Source organism: Tympanuchus pallidicinctus, unplaced genomic scaffold (genome assembly GCF_026119805.1).
Source record: "Tympanuchus pallidicinctus isolate F22 unplaced genomic scaffold, pur_lepc_1.0 scaffold22, whole genome shotgun sequence".
In the NCBI taxonomy this organism is placed as follows: domain Eukaryota; kingdom Metazoa; phylum Chordata; class Aves; order Galliformes; family Phasianidae; genus Tympanuchus; species Tympanuchus pallidicinctus.
In genome coordinates, this window is record NW_026294739.1 from 25392808 (window position 1) to 25415585 (window position 22778).

The window sequence follows — 22778 nt, forward strand, 5'->3', positions numbered from 1 at the left end:
CTTTCTCGCCGCAGCAGAGCGGGACGACGGGGCTCCGTGACAACACCGTCGGTGCCGCGGGGTGGTGGTGCTCAGGAGGGCACCGCGCGGGGCCGGGCGGCTCGTTCCTCCCGCGCGCAAGGGGGCGGGCGAGCCCTCCCCGGCGGCCACGGCTCCCCGAGGGCCTAACGGCGGCGGCACGTCCGTTACACGGCGAGGGGGCGTGGCCAAGCAGAGAGGGCGGCTCCGATTGGCCGCGTCTGGCAGTGGGCGTGTCCTGCGGCGCCGCGCCGCGTCGCGCCACGCCCCACGTCGCAGACAGGCGGCGGCCATGGCGGTGTGCGCCCGGCTGTGCGGGGTCGGCCCGGCGCGGGGCTGCCGCCGGCGCGGGGCGGCACGGGAACAGCGGCGGGGAGGCGGAGGGGACAGCGAGCCCGACACCGACACGGACCCCGAGGAGGCTGGAGGCGGCGGAGGCGCTTCCGCTGAGGACGACGAATTGACGGAGCGCATCGAGTGCGCCAGGCCCGCGCCGCACCCCGCCGAGGTGGGTCCGAACGGGCGGGCACCGATGTCCCTCCTGGAGCTGCCCCCCGAGCTGCTGGTGCAGATCTTCGGCTCGCTGCCCGGCACCGACCTGCCCAGCCTGGCCCGGGTCTGCACCACCTTCCGTCGCATCCTCCGCACCGACACCATCTGGAGGCGGCGCTGCCGGGAAGGTACCGCCTGCTGGGGGGGGGTTATGGGGAGCATTGGGGTGGCTGGGGAGGAGATGAGGCCGGTGGGTGCAGGGCCTGGGAACATCCTGGGAGGAGGGGGTTCCTTGGGAAGGCGTGCAGAGGGGAATTTCGGGCGGTGGGAAGGGGTGATGGTCAGGCGGTGCACAGTCAGTGCGCTGGGGGAGGAAGGAGCCCTTGGGTGTCCGTCTGGGAGCACTGGGGGTCTGGAGGTGATGCGAGCACCGTTTGGCATGTGCATTGCAGCAGTACAAGCAATGAGCCGTGCTCTGCGCCGCCTCAGGCTGTGTTGCTGCGGCCCAGTGCTGCAGTTTCACTCCTCACCTTTACCTGGTATCAGCGTGTCTGTCTGTCTGTCCCCTGTTTGTTAACGCAGCGGCTGTTTCACCCTCCTCGCGTGGTCCTGCTGTGCTCATCTGTGATGCTCTCCTGCCAAGTGCTTCCAGCTCATGAAGTCCTTTGTGTTCACTGTTGTTTTTCTGGTTTTGGTAGCAGGGATAAGAACTGTAGGTGTGTCAGAAAGACTGTCTGCTATAGGCAGCAGGATGCGTTAAACCTTACAGGAATGAGTTCATGCTTTATCAGCACTACCCAAGAACCCTTGGACGGTACAAAGGCTGTACTTGTAAAATAAACACCAAAGCATTCTTATTTCTCTGCTCAGCAGGGAGTGATCCCAATAACTTTAACGCTTTCTTGATGACAGATTAATCAAGTAACATCCATTCTTTCCTTATACTCCTTGCTAGCTATGAGGTGAGAGGTGCTTCAGACCGAATTTCTGTTCTTTCCCAACACTGTGTTTCTTCTGATGTATCAGCTCCAGCTGTGGCCAGAGCACGTATTGGTGGGCTGCAGGTTTGATGGAGGTAATTCTTGTACCAAAGGCATGACGTGCAAGCTGTGAGGCCCAAATAAGCACCAGGTTCCTGGCTGAAAGCTGGACATTTATGAGGCTTCCCGCAGCCTTTTAATCAGTCACAATCTGAGCTGCTCTCAGTTTGGACTTTCATTTGCACAGTTCTGCACATAAGCATGAAGTGATTGCCTTCGTGGTGGTTCTGCAGCATTGAATGTATGCCTTTGTGTCCTGCTGTGAAAACGGCAGGTGCCAGGAATAGGGTGAGAATACGTGTGCCTCTCCAACCATACCCCTTATATTGGCCTGTTCAGTCTGAAGCTTACTGGTGATGCCCTGGAGCTGTACTCTTAAGGAATTAGTGGTCAGCTTTGTCTCTGTGACTGTCTGTGTGTAAAACTATTTGAGATTAAAAAGAAAGACAATCCTGAAATGAAATGCAACCATTAATCACTGAGAGAGTTGTTGCAGTGCTTTGTGTGAACCAGTTTGTACCTTCAGCACGGGCAGCAGCGGTGCTGGGGGTGGGAAACACCTGGCTTTGCCCATTCAGAACTGGTGTTTTCCTCTTGTACTGCTGTGAGCAGACTCACTTTTAGAATAGTCTTGAAAACACTGTTGTGAATGGTCCAAACATCCAGAGGCCTTGTCCTGAAAGCAGGGGTGGCTTCTCCTGGTGGTTGTCCATGGGGAGACTGCAGGGATTAAGCAGAAGCTGTTGTGTAACCCTGCTGCTTTGGCTGTTAGGACTGTTGTCCTTTTATCATTGCAACTGTTTGGGGTAAACAATGTCTTTGAATTGCTTCTTTGGCAAGAAGAGGATTGCAGTTGCTTTCGTGTTGTCTATAAATAGGAGATTGCTGAACTCTGCAGTGGGAGCTGAATTAAAGCACCATTGCTCATGGCTTGACCTACCTTGATTAGCACCTGGTAGGCCACAACTTTTACCTTAAAGCAGCATAGGAGCAGCAAAATGCTTAGAAACAGAGCAGTGGTTCAGAACAACCTCTTCCAGAACGTGCCTGGAAAGGCTTTGTGTTGTAACAGCAATCTTCATTAGTTTTGGACCTGCAGAAATGTCAGCCAAGGTGTTAAGGATGCTTAGCTTGAGCAAGGCTTGGAGAGTTGCTGGGGAGAAGCATGGGAGCCTGCTGTGTGTGCTCAGTGAGGGCTGCTGGGTGGAATTCAGCTCTTCCAGGGCTCCCACGGTGGGAACTATTTCCTGTAGTGCATCGCCTTAGGAAATGAGAATGTGGTTTTCATATGTCACAAGGCCCAGAATTGCATGGTGTGTATCTTTAGTGAGCTGTGGTGTGCTTTCCCATCTCTCACCTTGTTCTTGGTCCAGGTGCTGTCTGGAAGCCAATAGCTTGCTGTTCCTCGCTGCTGGTGGCAGGTGCACAGCACTGGCCATTCTTCAGAGGTTCTCCCTCAGGTTTGTTTGTAGCTTGCAGGTCTGAAGCCGCTCATTTTCTTGCTTTGGGGTTTCCACAAATGCCTTCGCTCATTGCAGATCACAGCTCCTCCTTTGGGTCACTACAAGTCTTCCATTGGGAGAAGCGTTTGGAAGCCTTTGGAAACAAGAAGCCAATTCCAAATTTGTCCTTCAGAAGTGCTGACCTGAGAATCTCCCATGTTTGTGGTGTCTGAAGTAATCCAATAAGTTTCTATGCCTTCTGTTCTGTGCGTGGCATTGCAAACACAGCTTTATTCAGGACTAATGAGAAGAAATGATTGGCCAAGGCACTGTTGAACCATAGCAGTGGTAAGGGTGTCAAGCTCTACCAGGCATCCTAATTCCCTCTGAGCTTCAGGTGTCCACATGCAGTGCTTGGAGCTGCTGAGAGAGGCACAGGGCAAAGCAGTGGTGTGATCTGTGATTGTGTTCTCTGAAATACAGTGGAAGCACTCCCTGCTTCCAGAAGATCATGGCACAGCTGCCAGGAGGGCTCTCTTTGCCCTGGGCAGAGCAGGGAATAGATTACATCTAGAAGGGTGTTAGTGGGATTCATTAGACCTTTCCAAGTCTTTCTGATTCCAATGCATGTGGCCATGGAAACAGCACGTGTCACCGTGTTTGGCACGGTGTTTTCCAAGCACTCATTATAAACCTAATAAAACAGATTTCGCAGCTGGTCAAGGAAGAGCTTCAAAACCAATTTCCATCCTTACTTTTGAAGCAGGATTCTTTCTGACCGTGTGCATTTCTGTGGCTGTTAACTCCTTAGGGTGCTTGACTCAGGGAGCTGCAGCACTGAGGTAAGGCCATTTTAAGGGCACCTGCCTGCAGAGAAGTGGGGTTTGCAGCTTTTGTAGTGTTTCTGCTTTCGTAGAATTTCCCTGCAGGTTGTCAAGGGCACTTGCATGGAACTGAGATAGAGCTCTGACCTCAAACCTCATCCCACCACGCTCTGTTGTTCAGGGTATGTGCAGGCAGTTATCAGTTCTGGGGCTGCCCCTGGAGTGGTTTATGGGTGCAGGAGGCAAAATGGGGAGAAATGAGGGCTTCTGGAGGAAGGCTCTATGTGGGCATTGCTGTTGGCCACGTGGAGAGGTGCCGTTTGGGCAGGATCCTCTGTGTGTCTCCTCCCTTTCTGATGCAGCATGAATATCTTCCATGAGGCTGAACGTAACCTAGCTGCAATGCCTGCTGCACAAAGCCTGCGTCCTGCTGACACTGTGGCCAGGTGGAAGGGCTGCTTACAAACAGCAGGCTCGAACCACCCTGCTTCCCTCAGCTTACAAAGGTCTGTGACTTTCACATACCGTTCCCTCTGCCCCTTTGGTGCAGTTCTTAGGCACTCATACCCACTTGTGCACACACGTGGGCAGCAGCTGAGAGCCTCCCTGAGCCTGGCAGGGGGGGACGACCATGGGATGGCTGCAGGGTGCCTCCAGCTCAGCTCTGCTTTCACAGACCTGCAGGAGGGCTGTGCAGGGCTGGCTGGCTGCAGCCCAGCACTAAGTGGCTTGTTGGTGCTGGCCTGGGTGTGCTTTCCTGCAAGCACACTCTGTCTGCTGCTCTCTGTCTGCCTAATTGTGCTTCCTCATCCTGCCTGGTGTTTGATGCATTGAGCTTCCTCTGACTTGTGCCGTGGAAGTCAGCAGGAGCTTTGCCACGGGCTCCTGCCTCTTTTAATGAAGGGCAAAATGCCTTGGTGCCTCCTGCCCACTCTTACCTCAATTGAACTCGCTGTTCACCCAAAGCAACGTAATGCAGTGTGTGTTCCCCACAGGCGGGCTGACAGTAAGCTGTGTGCTTGTTTTATCATCACGCACGTGTGCCACAAGTGCTGTATTTATAGACTGAATGATGGTGGATTCATTCAGGGACGCTTCTGCTTTTCTCCTGTTTGAAAAATGGATCCTCAGTTTGCAGCAGCGCTCGGCAGCCCTGGTGTTTGGCACTGCTGGGGGAAGCTGTGTTTGATCTGCAGTAGAGGTCTTTGATGTTGAGGAGGATGGCTTTGCACGCCGAGATCTAACAGGAGTGCTGCAGCAGCGTGCTTGTTGCTGCTGATGGGTTTTTTGGGATCTCCCTCCTCTCATTTCCTCCCTCTGCCTTCCTCAGGATTCCTTGCAGTGAGATATCAGTCCTTGCTTCTATTTCTTAGAATTTCTTAGAAGTTTTGGTGTTGACTTCCAGCAAAAAAAAACAAAACGAGATGATCTCATTTTGTGCTTCAAAGCAGCCTTTAAGGTCTGTGGCTTGCTTTGTTTTCAGGGCGCTCTGTGAGCAATCAAAGGCATTTGGGCAGCCCCATCTCCTCCGATCCGCTTTCATGTGTAGCCATATTTGTACACGCTGATGTCTGTTTTATGTCTCCATTTCATTCTTTTTTAAGTCCGTGACCTTTTCTTGGGATCCTAATAAGCAGCTTTCTCTGCTGGGCGGCTCAGTGGGAGTAAATAATTACTACTCACTGATGATTTGATCTAAATGGGCACACATTTGGAGCGGTAATGAGTTCGTCTCTCACATTTCACACCCCTTGCAGTGTAGATGTCAGCCTCTGTCACTCTGCTGTGCTGTGTGTTTGTTGCAGGCACCCCTTGGGAACTGCTGGATCCCCAAACTGCGATGCCATTACCTCCAGTTTTTCATTTTCTCTGCAGAAACAGCAGCGAGATTCTCGGATTGATGGCCCAGCTTGCAAGAGTGCACCTCACATCTCACATCAATCCTGCATAGCAAAGGCCTGGATGCCAGAGCTGACGCTGTTATCTGTGTCGTTGCAGAGTACGGCGTGTGTGAAAACCTGCGCAAGTTGGAGATCACAGGCGTGTCCTGCAGGGATGTCTATGCCAAACGTAAGTGATGAAGCTGCTACAGAGCTGGAGGTCTTTGCTCAGGACCAGCTTGGAAAGCGTGTGCGTGTTGAATATTTATTAGGCTTTGACAGTGGGAGTTATTCAGACTCGCTTTCTAATGTCTGTGAAGCTGACAGGTTTGGGGTTTTATTTAATGCTAAGCAGGTAGCGAGAGCTGGGACATCTGTCCTCCAATCCTCTGGTAGGAAAAGGCACAGAATTTAAGTTTCTTGTGGAGCATAATGAAGGTTTTTCATCGTTTTTACCTTGTTCAGATCTTGCTGAGGAATTAACCAATATTTTTCTCTATTTAAAGGCTGCCAGTACCCCAATGTGACTTAAGTTAAGGCTGGTCCCAGTGAAAGGATGCCATTCTATGCTGACAGTGGGAAAGAGCTGTTGGTGGAGTCCTTTGGGCTGCTCCTGGAGGAGGAGGACATGGCAGGGCTGGTCTCTGCTCAGGTGCCTCTGTGTTTTAGGGGTGGCTGTGGCAGTGGCACCTCAGATTCAGCGTGCACCTACCTTGCAGAAGGCACATCTGCTATCTCATGGTATGGGAGGCGTCTGAGAGATGAAAGCAGGACAGGCTGTGGCCCAGATGGAGGCAGGGATCCATTGAGGCTGTCTCCCTGTCCCCAAATCTTGCCCTTTGCAGTCAGAAGCTGCAGGTTTGCTTCTGTCAGCCTCCAAGAGATCCTGTATCAGCACTATCAGGCTGTGTTACCTTGGTTCCACTGCCACATATTTTATAAGGGTTTGTAGTCCTCAGTATAAAGAACAAGATTTAACCTGTGGTTTCTGGCTGTTCACATAAGACCCTGTGTTACATAGCAAAAGCAGTAACTGTCCCAAGTTGCAATCATCTGTAAAGTCCCTATGGGCTTTGCAGAGTCAAAAACCATCTCAACTTCTACACTTGCTTTGTTTGCTGAGCCTTGAAGCAGTGACTGCCTCAAGCACTGGTTTTCATGCTGGAGGGGAGCAGTTTCTGGGTTTTAATCTTCTCTATTAGGCTTGCTGAGCATCCTCAGGTAAAACTACTTCATCACCCACTGCCTCAGTTGGTGCACACGAGATGAAAGTGCTCAGCTTGTCTGGACAAGAGGGCTGGGTGATGCTGAGCCAGCTCTTGTAGACGTGGTCAGCACTGGAGGCCCCTTTGTCATTCTGCAGATTTCCAGAGTCTGATAAGACTCGTAGGACAGCTCTGTTGAGGGCCAACAGCTATTTTGCCAGTCTTCCCTTCCACTGCTGTAGTTTCTGCATCCACAGCATCACAGGATGTATGAGGATTACCTCTGCAGTAGTCTGTACTGCGTTCCTGGGGAAGGATTGTGCTGTGCCCTTATCCATTCAGCAATCCTAATCAGCATGGTTGCTAACCAGGGTGAGCCAAGCACTGGTCAGTGTACTTGGCAACCTTCTCTGGCTTCAGAAGGTCTGCTGTCCTAGCTCTCCTGCTCAGATTTAACCAACAGTTAGTGGGTTTGGAACAGTTTCCTGGTGGTGAATCCCCCCCTGCCATTTTCTCTGCTGTCCCATAAACCTCCTTAATCGCAGAAGAGTTCATTTGGAGCTACTGGGGGATGTCACCTAAGCTTTTCTGTGCACTAAATGTGCTTTTGCAGGAAACAAGGTGGGAAACTGGGAATTGGGATCCGGTGTTAGGGAGCAGCACTGGCCCAAGAGCTGGGCTGCCTTCTGTGCAGTTACTTGTCAGACAGCGATGCTCACTGCTGCCCCCCCCCCCCACAGAGCTTTGGGGGGGACCACTTTTACTTCCCAGGATGTCATTTGTGAACGTTACCTTGGGTAATGCTGAACATAGCAAACTCTGTGTCAGTAACCCTGCTAACTGGCTGTGCCTGAGGGAGCAAATTGGAAACCACTGATTGATGCAGCGCAGCCGGAAGCGAAAGGAGAAGGGAGCTGATCCAGGTTCATCAGAAGGTGACGGTGGAGCTGAGTTCTCTGGCACTTACCCTGCTGTGTCTGTTCAGGTATAAACCCACGGGTGAAGTCGGGGCGTTTTATGAAAATCCTTCCCGACTACGAGCACATGGAGTACAGAGATGTTTACACCTGCCGTACGTACCCTGCTGGTTGATGCTTCCTGCTCTGAGCACACACGAGATGCTGCATGGAGTGTGACGTTGCTTTGAGCAGATTGTTTTGGGGTGGATCTTGGGATAGAGAGCGTGGAGGGTTTCATGAGCAGTTCAGAGAATTGTTAGAACGGCCTGGGTTGAAAAGGAGCACAGTGCTGATCCAGTTCCAACCTCCTGCTGTGTGCAGGTCACCAACCAGCAGCCCAGGCTGCCCAGAGCCACATCCTGGCCGCTCATCCAGCTGCCCAGCCTGGCCTTGAATGCCTGCAGGGATGGGGCATCCACAGCCTCCTTGGGCAGCCTGTTCCAGTGCTTGTGGAGCAGTCTGACCCTTCATTCTGCTGCTCAGTCTTCTGCAGGTGTTGAGGGGAGTGCTGATCACATTTAAGCCAACGAGGGAAGCCTGTACTGCTTGGGCTCTGGAAGGAGTATTGAGCTATCTTTCATGCTCCTTAGGGGAAGGGGAATAAGGTCACTTTGCAAAGTCAGGTTACTAATTCACAAGTGCTTGGGAATGGAGTTCTTCCACGCGTGCTAATGGGAGGAGTGAATGCTGCACGCTCACCTGTGCTGAAGAAGAGAGCTGAGCATGGGCCATTCAGAGAAGATGTACAGCAGGCCATGCTGACATTGTCTTTAATGCAGGTCACAGGAGGGAAGCAGTGACAGCTCTGCTGCGGGAATCAGTACAAAGTTTTAGCTTTCATAGGTTGCTGCCTGGGTGCTTGCCCTGAGCAAGCTGGTTGTGGTGGCTCTGAAATGGCATTCTGTGCTGTTCCCTCAACTGCAGCCCCAAACATCTGAAGTCTCAAGCTGCTTTTCTGTAGAGGCATGGCGTGTCACTTGGAGAACAGCCAGCGTGGTTTACAATGTCATTGCCTGTTTCCCCTTCCCCCCCCCAAGCTGTTAAGCCTTCCTTAGCAGGGTCGACTGTGGCCTCAATACAGCATGAGCCAGCTCAGCTCAGATTGCTTTCTCCAGGTTCTCAGCACTCCTTGGTGATGCTTTGCTCACTCCACTCTGAGCAGTTACCACTGGCTGAGAGCTGCTTACATGCTTCCAGCTCAGTTTTGGTTACAGACATCTCGCTTTGATCCCTCGTTGGGTTTTTGCATTTATTTCTGCCTTGTCCTCAAAGCAGACGCAGGCGGTGTGATGGGATTTAGCTAAAGCAGAGGTGTATGAAAGCATCTGCCATGCTCCTGATTTAATAACCCGTTCTGGGGTTGTGAGTGCCTTCCCACACCGATGGTGGTTGTTGGTGTGCCAGCTCTGCTGTGTCTGCTTGGATCGCTGTGCGTTTGCTCTGTGTCACTCCTTGTCCTCTGGTGGAGAGCACAGGCATCAGACCTTGCCCAGGCAGCTCCTGTGATGGGAGCTGAGCCATTCACTGCTCACCCAGCCTTTCCCAAACTGCTTTTCCATCTGAAGGGCTTGCAGGGCTGTGTGTGGCAGTGTGGGTAATAGGCTGCCTGGGTGGGAGTGCTGCTCTAGCTTCCCAGGGGTGTATTTCTTGTTCTACTTGGAGCACATGGGCTCAGAAGTTTGGATAGGCAACAGACTTCTTCAGGACTGAGAAGAATTGGAGGTCTGGTGCGTAGCAGAGGAAAGCAAGCCTTGGAGAGCAGCCCAAGTGCTGCTGTGTTCTGAGGAGCGGGGAGGGAAGCAGCTGTTGCATCCATCCGTCTCCTGCCATGGGGAAGCCAGGGCTGGAACTCAGCAGTGGGTTTAGCTGCAATCCTGAGACTTTGTAGAAGGGAAAAACAATCTCCCTCAGGCCTGAAAAAGGGAGTTAGGGTTTTGCTTTGAGTCTTGCTGGGGCCAGCTGGCTCAGCTCAGCATAACCCTCCCTGCTGTTCTCATCCAGCATGGAAGTTCTCTGCTTTGCTGTAATAAAAACACCCCTACAGTCTTCCCTGTTCCAGGTACTTAAAGGAACAAAGCTGCACTGAAACTCAGTTCTTCCTGTATGAATTGACATGAAATAAAAACCATTATTCGTTCATGCTGGTTTTGTAAGTTGTGGCTTTTCGAGTTGGCCAGGAGCATCCCTGTGAGACAGAGGTCTTGGAAGTAACCTTAGAAATAACCTGTTGTTCCCACACAAGGTGCTAGACTGTGTGTGCCACCTGCACATGGAGCTTATTGGTTGCGTCTGAAAACTGTATGGGCAAAAAGCAGGGCTGTGAGGCTGGGAGAGGAGGCAAGGAGCATCTCCGAGCTTCCCTTAAGGTGGTTCTGTGCAGGCATCGTCCCCACTTCAAAGAATTTTGAAGTGATTGAAAGTGAACCCAGCTCAGAGATGAGGAACAGAAGCCTCCTGTGCTGCAGCAGGCTGTGAGAGGGGCTGGGCAGCAGCTTCTGGGCACTGCTGACGTATAGCAGCTTGCTTTGAGTTCTGCAGCTCCCGAGCTGGCATGGCGTGTGCGCTTTGCCCCGCTGTTTATTGGCTGTTTTGAAGAAGGATGCTTAACTCTGGAGGCAAGTTTGTCCCTGCAAGGAGGGGAAATACTCAGAATATTCACATTTCCCTATTCTCTACTGCCTCTATGTCTTTATTTTCTGTTGCTTTGCAGCGTGAGGCATCAGGTGCATTTTTGGTAGCTGGAGGCGGTGGATACTTGATTTGTATTTAGCTCTGGACATGTCGTGTGATTTGCAGAGGTCTCCCACTGAGGTATCTGCTCGTGTAAGGTCCTGGGAACAAACTCCTGTCCCTGCAGTTGCAGCAAGGCTTCAGAGGACAGGAAATCCTCGTGAACTCATGGGAGGCCTCAGTTCACAACTGCCTCGCTGTGGTTGGGTGCAACCAGCATTCACTTCCTTATCGTGCTGTTGTGGGTGGCATTGGTGTGCAGTTTGGTGATAAGTCTCTTTTTCCCTTTATTTCTTTTCCCCCCTCCCCAAATTCGAATCCCTTAGCTCATTAATGCTCACATCAGTGTCTCACTGTTCCCCAGTGCTGCACCGGTACCGACACATCCTGGGGTTGTGGCAGCCGGACATTGGGCCCTATGGGGGACTGCTGAACGTGGTGGTGAGTACCTCATCCTGGGGCTGTGGTGGAGGGCTGAACCTTCTGAATGCCCCTTCACCATCTGCGTGCTGTTGAGAGCTCCAAACAGCAGCACTCAAGCACGTGGTTGGTGCCCACGTTGCTCCTTGGATCTTTGCACCATCACCTCCTTTTCCAGACAGTCCTTTTGTTTTTCAGCTTCAGGAACACACAGGAAGATGTGAGGAATGTTTTAGGGCAAGGCTTCTTTTAGAGTCTAATGCTGCTATTCTGGTGGCTGGCGCAGAGCTTTGATACCACAGAGACTTCAGTGCTGGCCCATTACTTCATGTTTAACTTCTGCCTGCATCTGAACATTTTGCAAAAGGTTTTGGCCTTGTGTTTTTGCACCTCACCTTTCTGTACTTTGCCATCCTTTACTGATGCAAGGCTCGTGGAGCCTCCCAGCTCTGCTGGGGAGAGCAGTTAATGAACAACCTCGATACTGTATTACTGAGACTGGGCAAGAAAATTGCCAGAAGCCCTTACTCTTTGCACCAGGGTGCTGCAGGTGGTGGCAGACTGACCCATAACAAATAACCAGGGCCACTGCTGCTCTGTCCTTAGGATTTTGCAATGCTCTATTTTATAAACTGATAGAAGAGTACCTCCAAGTGCTTGCATGATGTCGTGACCTTACAAAAACAGGTGTTCCCTTGTGGCACTGCTCTGCTCTCCTCTCAAATCTCTGCTCAGAAAATATCCTTTCTCTAGAATTGTGGGGCTGGAAGGGAAGGATTCTGTTAGACCTGCAGGCGGAGAGCTGGCGCTTGTGCTTCTCTGCTGAGAGGATTGTTGCTTCCTGTGCTGCCCGTGAATAATAGAGCCAAATAATTCCTCATCCAAGAGGAGCAGATAATCATGAGAAGCAGAACTCTGAGAACCTGCCAGCAGGAGCTCTCAAACTAATTAGAGCTTGACTTGCTGTGTGGTCTCTCCCTCCGGATGCTGTGCACTGAGCATCCGTCACAAAGTCCTTTGCAACAATAAAAGCCTGATGATTTTTCCATTGGTGCAGAAAAACCTCATAAAGAAACCCTCTCCCTCTTCACCAGGGGTGTGCTGTGAGTGCATATGGTCTGCTTTAATTGCTGGAAAGCAGTTTGGAAATGCAGCAAGCTGTTCTGCAGCTCTTGCCCTGTTGTAGGATGGGCGCCAGAGCCGTTTGCTGCGAACTCCAAAGGACGTGAGCAAGGCTGATGCTGTGTGTGTTGTTTCCCATCCCTCTGCAGGTGGATGGCCTGTTCATCATTGGATGGATGTACCTGCCACCTCACGACCCTCACGTCGATGACCCGATGAGATTCAAGCCTCTCTTCAGGATCCATCTGATGGAGAGGAAATCTGCAACGGTTGAGTGCATGTATGGCCATAAGGGACCTCATAATGGCCACATCCAGGTGAGCTCCTCCAGCATTTGCAACACCACCAGTCCTAGGGGCAGGGTGTGCGTGCATGTCTGCACCTTGGCTGTAGAAGCAGATTGAACAAAAAGACAGGATATGGCCCTGGGATGTAACACCAATGTGTTCAGGTTGAAATAAAGGGCACACAGAGTGGCCTTGTTCAACTGCTGGGTGCATCCACGCAGGCCTGCTTGGTTTTCCAGTGCTAAATGAGACTGTAGGAAGGCGACTTAGCGTCATGCATTCAGCTGAAGGCTTTGTAAAGCTTCTGGAGAGGCTGCTTCCTTGTCCTTAAAATAAAAAACAACTCAGAGAAGCAACATGAGATCTTTCATTCGAATGCATCGGGTTTGTTAGGGCTGTTAGTTCTCTATCCTGTAGCTGATGCATTGAGATCTCTCCCATGCCTGATTCAGTAACATTTGTTGTGCAAAGCATTTACTCTAAGCAGTCATAGTTAAGTCATCCCAGGCAGCTCTCATCAGCTCTGCAACCTGTTCATTTCTCCTCTGTGCTAACTACAGATTGTGAAGAAGGACGAGTTCTCCACCAAATGCAACCAGACAGATCACCACCGCATGTCAGGGGGAAGGCAGGAGGTAAGAGTGCTGCACCACGTTTAAGCTGTGTGTGTCCCTTCTCTGAAGATAAAGCACTGCTCTCTCATCTAAGCCTGTCACTAATACTGAGATCCATGTATCTGAACGTACTTGAAAGCACGAGCTGGTAGCCTGAGGCTGATTTGCTCTCATCTTTTCTCGAGTGTGTGGAATTGATTCTCATTTGAACCAAAGCTTGAAGTGGGCACGCATAAAGACCTGCAGGATCTTGGGGAGCTCCTGCATGCACTGAGGTTTGATGTAAGGATTCAGCGGATGGGATCAGCTCAGCATTATGCTTACAGTGCTCCTGGGTGGACACCTGGCCCTCCCTCAGTGTGCAGCAGTGTGAGAGCAGGCTGCTCTGTCCATCCAGCTGAACAAGGCAGAGGTTTAGAGTTGGGGTTTCCCAGCAAGGTGCTGTTTTCCCCCTTACTGTTGGATCCTGAGCACCTGTGCTGTGGTGCTGCTCCTGTTTGTTAGCAGGGCTGTCTGAAGAAAGGCAGCAGTATGCACTGCTACGCTCTCCAGTCATTGATCTCTGCAGTACTGCTGTCTGTATAATGAAGATCTTTCCTAATGTTGAGCACCAGCTGCATTTGAATATGGGCTTGTCAGCAGGGCACCTTTCTACTGCTTGTCTTCTTTGTTGAGGGATTAAAGCTCCATTTATTTGTTTACCCCGTGACTGTGTAAGGCATACCCAGCAAGGCAGATCCCTACCTCAGCCTGCTCCAAGCTGTAGATGTAACTGTCAGGATGGAAGCCTTCAGCTCGTAGCTGCTCCAGGCATTGCAGCCAGGAGCCCAGCTCGCTCAGCATGACAGGCCTGATCCTCTTCTTGCTTCTGACGTGTGCTTTAAGATGTCTGCCTGCTAATGGGAAACAGCTGGGTGAGAGGTTCCATTAAGTGTTTTCTGCTTCTGCAGCAGATGAGAAATGCTTTAATACTTTCAAAGCACCGTGTTAAGGATGCGTGGCATTATGGTAATTGGGGGATCTGGCTTTAGAAGATAAAACAGGTTGGGAATGTTGCTGGCTAGGCTGCTATCTCAGTGTAAGCTGTTAGCACGCTAACTCATGTGAGGGTATTAACTTGTCAGAGCTGGTGTGGAGGGACTTCAAGAGATTTTTAGATGCATCACTGTTATACGAGCAGGATTTAACCCCCTAAATCTGCGGTGCTTTTCAGAAGCTTCCCTTTTTGTGTTTAGGGTAGGGCACAGGAGCGCGCTGTTATGGGTGCACAGATGGGTTCCTGAAGGATAAATCAGGACATAGCAGCAGATCAGCTGATTTGCAGTAACAGGTCACGCTTGTGCTTTTGTTCTGAGGAGTCACATTGGTTCACATAGGATTTATGTGAAGGGAAGCCTGTCTTTATGGTGCAGAGCCTTGCTAGTAGTGCAGTCACCATGACGACTGTTAAACCATTCTCCAAGCCTGCTCTGCAGCAGTGTTTGCTGTTTCCCAGCTCCCCCCCATACACAGCTGTCAGTGTGTGCCCCTCTCTGTGCTCGGGTGGGGAACTGTACCCATGTGGCACAGTTGCAAATGAAACATCTCTGTCCTCCTATAGGAATTCCGGACGTGGCTGCGGGAAGAGTGGGGTCGCACACTGGAGGACATCTTCCATGAGCACATGCAAGAGCTCATCTTGATGAAGTTCATCTACACCAGCCAATATGAGTAAGGGCACCAGCTCTTTTTAGGTATTAAGGCTGCTGCAACTACCAGACCACATTAGATCATTTCTTCTGAAAATGGGATGCTTGCCATGACCTCTCACAGCCAGAGGAACGTCGTTTTGTTGAGGCTCTGCAGGCTCTGCCCAAAGATACGGGGCAGCATGGGAGGTTTATTATTACTGCTTCCATTGCTAAAATAGCTAGGCATGGTATTTGAGCCATCTGACTGTTCATTTTGAAGACGGTGAATATCTGATCCTGAGGGGCTCTGCTTGGTAGCTTTGTTACTAAACAATATGCTTGGTGGTGCACTAGGCAGAAGTGACACAGTCCTTTCCTTGACTATCACTCCAAAATTCTAATAGCAGACACTGAGATGCACTTTGCTCCTTAGGTCCTCCAGCACTGCCAGGGAGGGTTTCTGAGGCCTTCTGTGGCCTTGCAACAGGAGCATCCTGGTGTGCCAGCAGGGACTGGTAGAGGGAAGAGGAGGGAGGTGTGTTTGCACATGCCTGAGACGAAATCCGGAGCTCGTTGTAACGCTGAGAGCACACATCCTGCCTGTGACGTGATGGCAACCCAGAGCTGTCTCAAGGAGCTGACTGCAAACACGTTCTTCATGTCTGGGAGCCCTCTCTTAGCCTCTCTGTCCTTTCCTTTTGCACAGCAACTGCTTGACATACCGACGCATCTACCTCCCTCCGAGCAGCCCTGAGGACCTCATCAAGCCGGGTCTCTTTAAGGGGACGTATGGGAGCCATGGGCTGGAGATTGTCATGTTGAGCTTTCATGGGAGGAAAGCCAAGGGGACTAAAATCACTGTGAGTGTGCTTTCCTTTCCCTCGTCTGTTTGTTAAATTAATCTTTCATTGATGCCGTGGATCCACAGGAGAAAGGAGAAGGTAACCAGGTGCTGCAACCCCAAAGCTTTATTCCTTGTGGGTGTTGGTGCCATTAGTGGGTCTGAACATGTGCCAGCATAGCTAGAACTTGCTCTGCAAAGCTTTCCATGGTGCTACCTGGCTCTCCCTCCCTTTTCTGTCTCTATGAGCTACTTTCTGTGAGCAGCTGGTAGCAGATGATGGGAGATCAGTCGTGCATCAGGGGAGCAGGTACCAAATAGCAGCAGCTCTTGGCTGATGCCAAGCTGGTGAGCTCCTTCCTCTCTGCAGGGAGTGATGCTGACACAATGTTGATGTGCTGATGCTTTCTTTCATCCTTGCAAGCACAGCCTAGCTCGTAGCATTTGGTCTAACACTCTTGTTTGTGGGAGGCACAGAGAATTCGATGAACAAAGCCTGATGTTTTCTGTTACCAACTTGATGGGTGTAGAATAGGGTGAACTCTGTAGAAGCAGCCGCAGCGCCCTGCCCTGCAGCCGCTTTGTTTCTCCCCATCTCCAGGGAGATCCCAACATCCCAGCTGGGCAGCAGACTGTGGAGATAGACCTGGCTCACCCCCTGCAGCTGCCTGACATCGAGAACCTTCGTGATTTCAGTGAGCTCTCCCGCATTGTCCTGGAGGTGCAGGAGCAGGTGCGGCGGGAGGAGCAGGAGGAGGAGCAGCAGCGCAGAGAGGACGAGGATCGCTTCCAGCAAGCTGCCACCTCACCTGCTGCACAGCCCCAAGGAGGAGAAGGTGCTGAAGGGGAAGAGACTGCTTCTGGGGCCAAACGGGCAGCCCAGGACAAGGCTCCAGCATCCCAGCCCTTCGTGCTGCCCATGGGGGTGATATCGAGGAACGAGGACTATCCCCGGACCTGCCGCGTTTGGTAATGGGGACGAGTTGCTTTGTGGCCTGCTTGTGCCCTTTGCTTCTTGAAACTGAAGTGATCTTTGAAGCACGTGCTCTATTTGCTTGCCCTTTACCTGCCCTTTACACGGATCTCCCAGCCCCTTGTGCTCAGGCTTTCTTTCTCTGCTGCCCTATTCTTATTCTCTTTTGATCCTTTTCCTTCTTAACCACGCTGCCTTCTGCAATCCTGCTTCCTTTGTAGATTTTTTTTGTATCCTGTTACTCCTAGAGTTAGCACCTTTCTGTATTTTACCTTTTTATCCCCTCCAGGAGCTGCTCAGCTCCTATATTTGGACATCTGAGCTGCTTCCTGTTCCTGTGTGTCATTTGTGTTCCTTGGCTGTGGGAACACAGTGCTCCCTCCCACCTCTCCCTGGCATCTGCTGCCTTGGCATCAAATCTGCAAGGTGCTGAGCACCGTAAGCAGGAGGTGCAGGTATACAGAGAGCCTCGTGGAGTGGGGCCTGGGCTCAGTGAAGCAGCATGCTAAATGAGGTGTGGAAACAGAGCCCAGAAGCTGAGGCTTAGGCAGGTGACCTTCAGCCAAACATCTGTGCTCATGGAAAAGCTTACCAATAGCTGGTTAATCCCAGAAGGCCCCTGCTGTCACACGCAAGCTGTGTTTGAATCAAACCCTGCTCCACCTGCTGCTTGCTTGGAGGTTAAACTGACCTTTACTCCTCCCCAGCTCCTATTAAGATTTTCCTTTCTTGCCTTTCCCCTGGGTTTGTCACAAGGTTTCCCTCTCTGGTCGCCCTCTCCCCATGTGTTTTCTTTCCTCTGAGGGTTGTCTGCACCTGGGTCGATCTCCGAGTTGCAGAAGTAAATAAATCTCAGTTGAATCACTGGGTTGAGCTGCAGAAGAACTCAGTCTCGCTTTGCAGGTGTTAATTAGAAGCCAGAAGCTTCCAGGAGGGGTCAGATAAATATACATAGCAACGAATAGTTTTCTGTTTTTGAAACGATATCAGCAGTGTTTTGTGATGTGAGCTGTTGATTCCTCCCTGCTCTGCAGCACTAGGCTGCGTTGTTTGGCACTGGATTGATTGCATTTTTTGTTATCACTGTTAAATATTGGGCAATTTTGGCCGTTCCCAATCCTTCCTTTGCTCTTCTCTCCCTGCAGTTTTTATGGGACGGGGCTCATCGCTGGCCATGGCTTCACCAGCCCCGAGCGAACGCCCGGTGTTTTTGTTCTCTTTGACGACGATCGCTTTGGATTCATCTGGCTGGAGCTCAAGTCCTTCAGTCTGTACAGTCGGATCAAAGTCTCCTTCCAGAACGCCGAAGCTCCTTCCCGGGAGGCTTTTGATGAAATGCTGAAGAACATTCAGTCGTTGGCCACTTGATGGGTGATTTGGGATGGACAGGGCTAGGGGCTGCAAAGGCTGTTGCGCTCCCCAACCAGAGATATGCTGGGGATTCCTTGCTCTTCGTACCTCTGAAGGAAAGCATGCACTTTTAATAAAGCCTTTTTATCCCCCCCCATGTACACACCCCTGGTAAAATATCCACGAGTGCCCTCTCCTCCCTGCTGCCCCTCACTGCTCCCCTAGCAGTCCTTGGTACCTGGTCTGTAGCATAGCTTTGAACAGCTGAAGGGATCCTGCAGAGGAGGACGCGGAGCTTTCTTATTGCAAAAAAGAAAAAGAATGTACTGGAACAAAAATAACTGAAGCTCAGAGTTGGATCACAGAACATCTAATTAACTGGATGGACACGAACCCTCTGCAGTGGCCATTAGGAGTTTCCCCATGGAGCAAGTCTCTCCTTCAGGGAGGGCAGTCATTTAAGCCTTTGCTGTGCTCCGGGCCTATCTGTCCTCTTGGGAGAACTGCTTTACCCTCCTGCAAACTGCTCAATCTCCTGCTGCAGACTGGCTGGCTGCTTAATGCTAATTGCATCGGCGCCGAGCAAGCACGTCCTCCTCTCCAGAAACCTTTCTCTGGGTGCTGCATCATCAGGAGGGGCTGGTGTGTCGTGTACCTGCATCTCTGGCTGAGTATAATTAGATCGGGTCGTTTCCCTGTGAGAAATCCCCTGCTGGGCAGCATGGGAAGGGCTCCCCTGTGAATGGCTTCTGAAGGTCGATGGCTGTGCTGTCCCTGGAGCTCAGGGCTGCTTCTCTCAGCGCAGGGGTTCTTGTTTCTCACAGGAGCTGGGTTGCAGAACTGCAAGTGGGCGTGAGTAGCAGAAGCTGGTGCATTCAGAACTGCTTTTGTGTCTGAAATCTGATGGGGGGGAGGGGGGGAAAACAAGGGTGAAATAAGCCCCAGTGCAGCCTTTTGAGTCCTGTCTGTGCTAGTGTCACAGCTGCCATTGGTACCGCTGTGACCTCAGTTATCAGGTTGTCCTGCGCAGGCTGAAGGAGCAGTGAGGAGTTCTGGTGTCTCTGTGGTTCACTTTATGGTTGGTGCTGACAGGTTGGTGCTGCTGCTCTGCTCACGAGACCCTTCTGTTCCCTTTCTAGCCACACGTGTTTCATCCCAGATGATTGCTGCTAGCACAGAAATCTCCTGGGCTCAATTTCTTTCCATGATGCCTCTGTGGGCTGCTGTTAGGAGAGCCAGGTTCCCCATAGGCCCTAATTCTGCTCAGCAATGCACCGTAGGAAAATCCTGCCCAGCTCATCTACAAATTGTGAGTTGTGCTACAAACCATCCCAGCGCATTTCGTTATTAATCCTCTCTCTGTAGGAGGAGATAATTGGGATCTTTGTGTGAAGAAGAGAGCAGTTGGTGAGGAAGGCTTTGGTTGTAAGTAAAACACGTCCTTTGTTGCAGTTCCTCCCCAGGGTTGAGGTCGGTTTGTCTAACAAAACTCGGCGGGTTTTGGTCTGTAAATGTGTGTGTGCATGTGTTGTGCAGGAAGGATTTGAGCCCTCTCTTAGGGAGCACTTGGAGCAGCTTTTCATCCTCCCTGTCAGATGGGCTTTTTGCCATTTCTGGCTCTGGAGTGTTCCCTCAGGCTGTGTGAGAGCTGAGTCTCCAGCAGAGATTTAGAGCAGGAGGTCACATCCATCACAGGATTAACTCCTGTCTCTTTGGGTAGAGTTTCACAACCCTCTGGGAACATGAAGGTGATTTGGGGCACTTTTTTTCTTTGTTTCCCTGCTGCCTCATCAGTAGTGGAAAAGCTGTTAGAGGAGCTGTGTTAGAGGAGAGGATCTGAAATGCTGTTACCGTCCTGGTGAATAAGCTGGAACAGGAGTTTCTGAGCAGCCTGGTGGAGGTGTGGGCAGAAGGAAGGGCTGGCTGTGGTCTCACCCCTGTGCTGTGCAGGGCTGGGAGAGAGGCAGGGAGGCAGTGCTGAGATGGAGGGCTGAGAGAAATCCCCCTTGGGCAGCTGGTTTAAAATCACTTGTCCCTAAAACCACCTCTGCTTCAGTCAGCACTGCATCCGCGGTTCTGATTTCTGCGTTCCTCCTTCCCACAGCATCCCTGCTCACCTGGCAAAGAAAAGACATGAGACAACCCTGCAGTTCTGCATAGCTGCCTTAACAGCTTTTGCTTTTCTAAGATGGAAAATGAGCCTTGTTGTGCTGCGAGCTTGGCCTGGGACCTGGAGCACTGTCTCGTGAGTACAGACACTGACTTCAGCAGGTCTGCTCCTGTAACCTGCTGCGTTGGCTCTGCTGAGTGTGTAAAGGCAGCATAAATACGATTCACTGCTGTGTCATAGAGTGCTTTTAGAAGGTGTAACCTGCAGCTCGACTTCTTCTTGCTGCCAGAGCCTGCCTTGGGCAGCAGGTGGCAGGAGAGCTTTGCTCGGTCCAGGTTTTGCTGCTTGCACAAGGGCGCTCAGGATGGCTGTTGCTCGTCGCCTTTGAAGGTGAGAGCTGCGTGCTGGGAGGTGCTGCAGGAGCCTTCCACGTGTCAGCTCTGCCTCTGTGGGTTTGTGGTGTACCTGCCTGGCCTCAAAGTGTCAGTGTGCCAGTCCTGATGAAAGGCAAAGCTGCTGTGGCTTTGTTCTGTCTAGAGCAGAGGCAGTGAAAACAGCGAGTTCTGTATCCATGCTCCTCCTTTCCCTTCTCTGTTCATCTTCTGATCCTCGAGGCCTGGCAGGCTGTTGGGATGTGGCAACGTTTGGCAGGATGGTCACAAACTGCTGCTGCTGTGCCCTGGTTCTATTCACTCTGTGCAAGAAGAACTTAGGGAGGGCTGCCTTTGCATCTTGGCTCCAGATGCTGAGAAGCATGGAAAACAAGCTGCCCGGATAGGAATCCTCCTGGTGGAAACGTTCTGCAGCAAACACAGTGCTTGCAATTAGATTGCAGAGCAGCATTGCCCCAGTAGCCACGGCGTCTAATTAACTCTAATTTAGGAACTTGAAGCAAATGACTTACGTGCTCAGACCGCGTTGTGCTCCTGGGTTGTGCTGCGTGTTGTCAAAACACGGCTTTGGCCAGCTGGAAAACACAAGCATCAGAGATCCTCCTCCAGCCTGTTTGTTTGTGTTGGGCCCGATACCACAGCTATAAATGCACTGTGACAGCACTGTGGTCGTGCTATTTCAGTCCATGCTGCCTCGTCAGGTGTTTGTTTTGTGGCAGGAGGAGCAAAAAGGATGGAAGCGATTGTAACTTGGGCTGCCAGCTCTCCTCCATGGTGACACTGAGCCTGCAGTGGGATGGATGGCAAATAAACAGGGAAGTTGTATTGGGGAGAGGGCACATGCACGTGCAAGCTTGCTTGGAGGTGTAAACAGCAGGAAAAGGCTGCAGCTGGCTCAGTGTTTGCTTTCGAAAGATGGCTTTTTATTGCTTTATATTAATTAAAAAAACTAGTGAAACTTAATGGGAGTGTTGGGTGTCGTGTGGAAATGGGGTGTGTTATCTCAGCTAGCTAGTTTAGGGAATGATGATACATTAACTCTGTCTCGTAGCTGGGTGCTCGTGTGGCTGAGAAGCTGTTGTGCTCAGCTGCCAAAGGACTGCAGGTCAGGCAGGCAGCATTGCTTGCAGTTGGGCAGTGACACTTTGGAGATGTGGCAGATATATGGCAGATAGTTTGCCAGCACGTGAGTGCTGCTGACTTTGTGCTGAATTAACACGTATGATCACAGCTTTTCGTTTGGATTGCAGTCTTCTGGATGTTCACAGAAAAAGCACTCGGATCAGCTGAGCTCGTTAGCTTAATTAAAGCCATCTGCCCTTTCTTTCGTTGCCCAGTGTTCCTACTTCCCCCGAGCAGGAGTGCCCTGTGTGTTCTGCACTCACCACTTCATTCAGCAGGCTCTCAGCATCAAAACGTCTCTCCGAAGTCGTTTGTAGTGAAGGTGAAGCAGCAGAACCCAGCTCTGTGCAGAGGAGCAAGGTGAGCTTTTCTTCCACATCCAGCACCTTGTGAACGTGAGAACTGAGCTTTGAATCACTCAGCTGCTCTGCCTGCATCCCCAGCTGCGGGTTGGGATATTCTGCTGTCCTTTGCTTGGTGGGTTGGAGGGCAACGAGGCGTGCAGAATCCAGGTGTGACTTTGTGACGCTTTGCCTCCTTCATCCCGGCGATGCGAAAGCTGAGCAGAAGCCACGCGGTTCTTTTACACCTGATTGTTGTCACCCAAGGAGCCTTTTCCAATTTCAAATAATAATAATAAAAAAAGGAGGTTTTGTGAACTTATTTCTGTCTGCTGCTTCCGTTTTGTTCCAGAGAAGAGCCTCAGATGGGGCCCCCCTTTCTGCTGCGCAGCGCCCTGCTGTGTTTGCTGAGCAGCGTGCACCTCGTGCTGCAGGATCCAGCTCCTTGCAGCCTGTTTTCTGTTCTTCCCCCCCTCCACCTGCCACACACAGCTCCTGCTTTACCCAGATTTGGGTAAGTAGTCAGTCCAGTTTGGGCTTTGGGTCTGTAGGGCCGTGCAGCTGAACAGAGGAGCCCCGGCTCGCTGTCAGTGACCCAAGTGCTGCTGGCAGCTGCTTTTTGGAGTGGATGTTGTGCTTCCAGCTCCACGACTCCGTTCTGCCAGGAAACTTTCTTGGCAGATGTTCCTTAACGCGAGTCTTGGAAGCGGAGCGCTGAACTGTCAGCTCTCAGAGTTCACACATGAGCTTTTAATCTGGAGCTGGCTCTGCCTCCTTAGCGCCACCGGTTCGGTCCAGGCTGGGCTGTGTTGTTACGGGTCCCCGAGTGCAATCAGCTGTGAGTGTGACCTCTTCTGATGCCATCTGTCAATGTTCCAAAGGCTCAGCTGACCCCTCCTTTATGTGTTCTGCATACGGTCCCGCAGTCCTTCAATCCCTCAGCAGA

General features: G+C 51.4%; 1 protein-coding gene across 3 annotated transcripts; it reads left to right on the forward strand.

Moving 5' to 3' along the window:
- The first annotated feature begins 301 nt into the window (after nucleotides 1-301).
- On the forward strand, nucleotides 302-22154 carry FBXO31 (F-box protein 31). Of its 3 annotated transcripts, XM_052685780.1 has the most exons (10): nucleotides 302-698; nucleotides 5815-5886; nucleotides 7887-7973; nucleotides 10955-11031; nucleotides 12282-12449; nucleotides 12980-13054; nucleotides 14634-14743; nucleotides 15410-15563; nucleotides 16146-16513; nucleotides 17663-22154. In XM_052685780.1, exons 1-10 carry the CDS (start codon nucleotides 311-313, stop codon nucleotides 17883-17885), a joined length of 1722 nt encoding a protein of 573 aa, XP_052541740.1. In that variant the 5' UTR covers nucleotides 302-310; the 3' UTR covers nucleotides 17886-22154. The 3 variants fall into 3 exon arrangements, with proteins under 3 accessions (XP_052541740.1, XP_052541741.1, XP_052541742.1); XM_052685781.1 differs by lacking the exon at nucleotides 7887-7973; XM_052685782.1 differs by lacking the exons at nucleotides 302-698; nucleotides 5815-5886; nucleotides 7887-7973 and adding an exon at nucleotides 5914-7886.
- The last annotated feature ends 624 nt before the right edge of the window (nucleotides 22155-22778 follow it).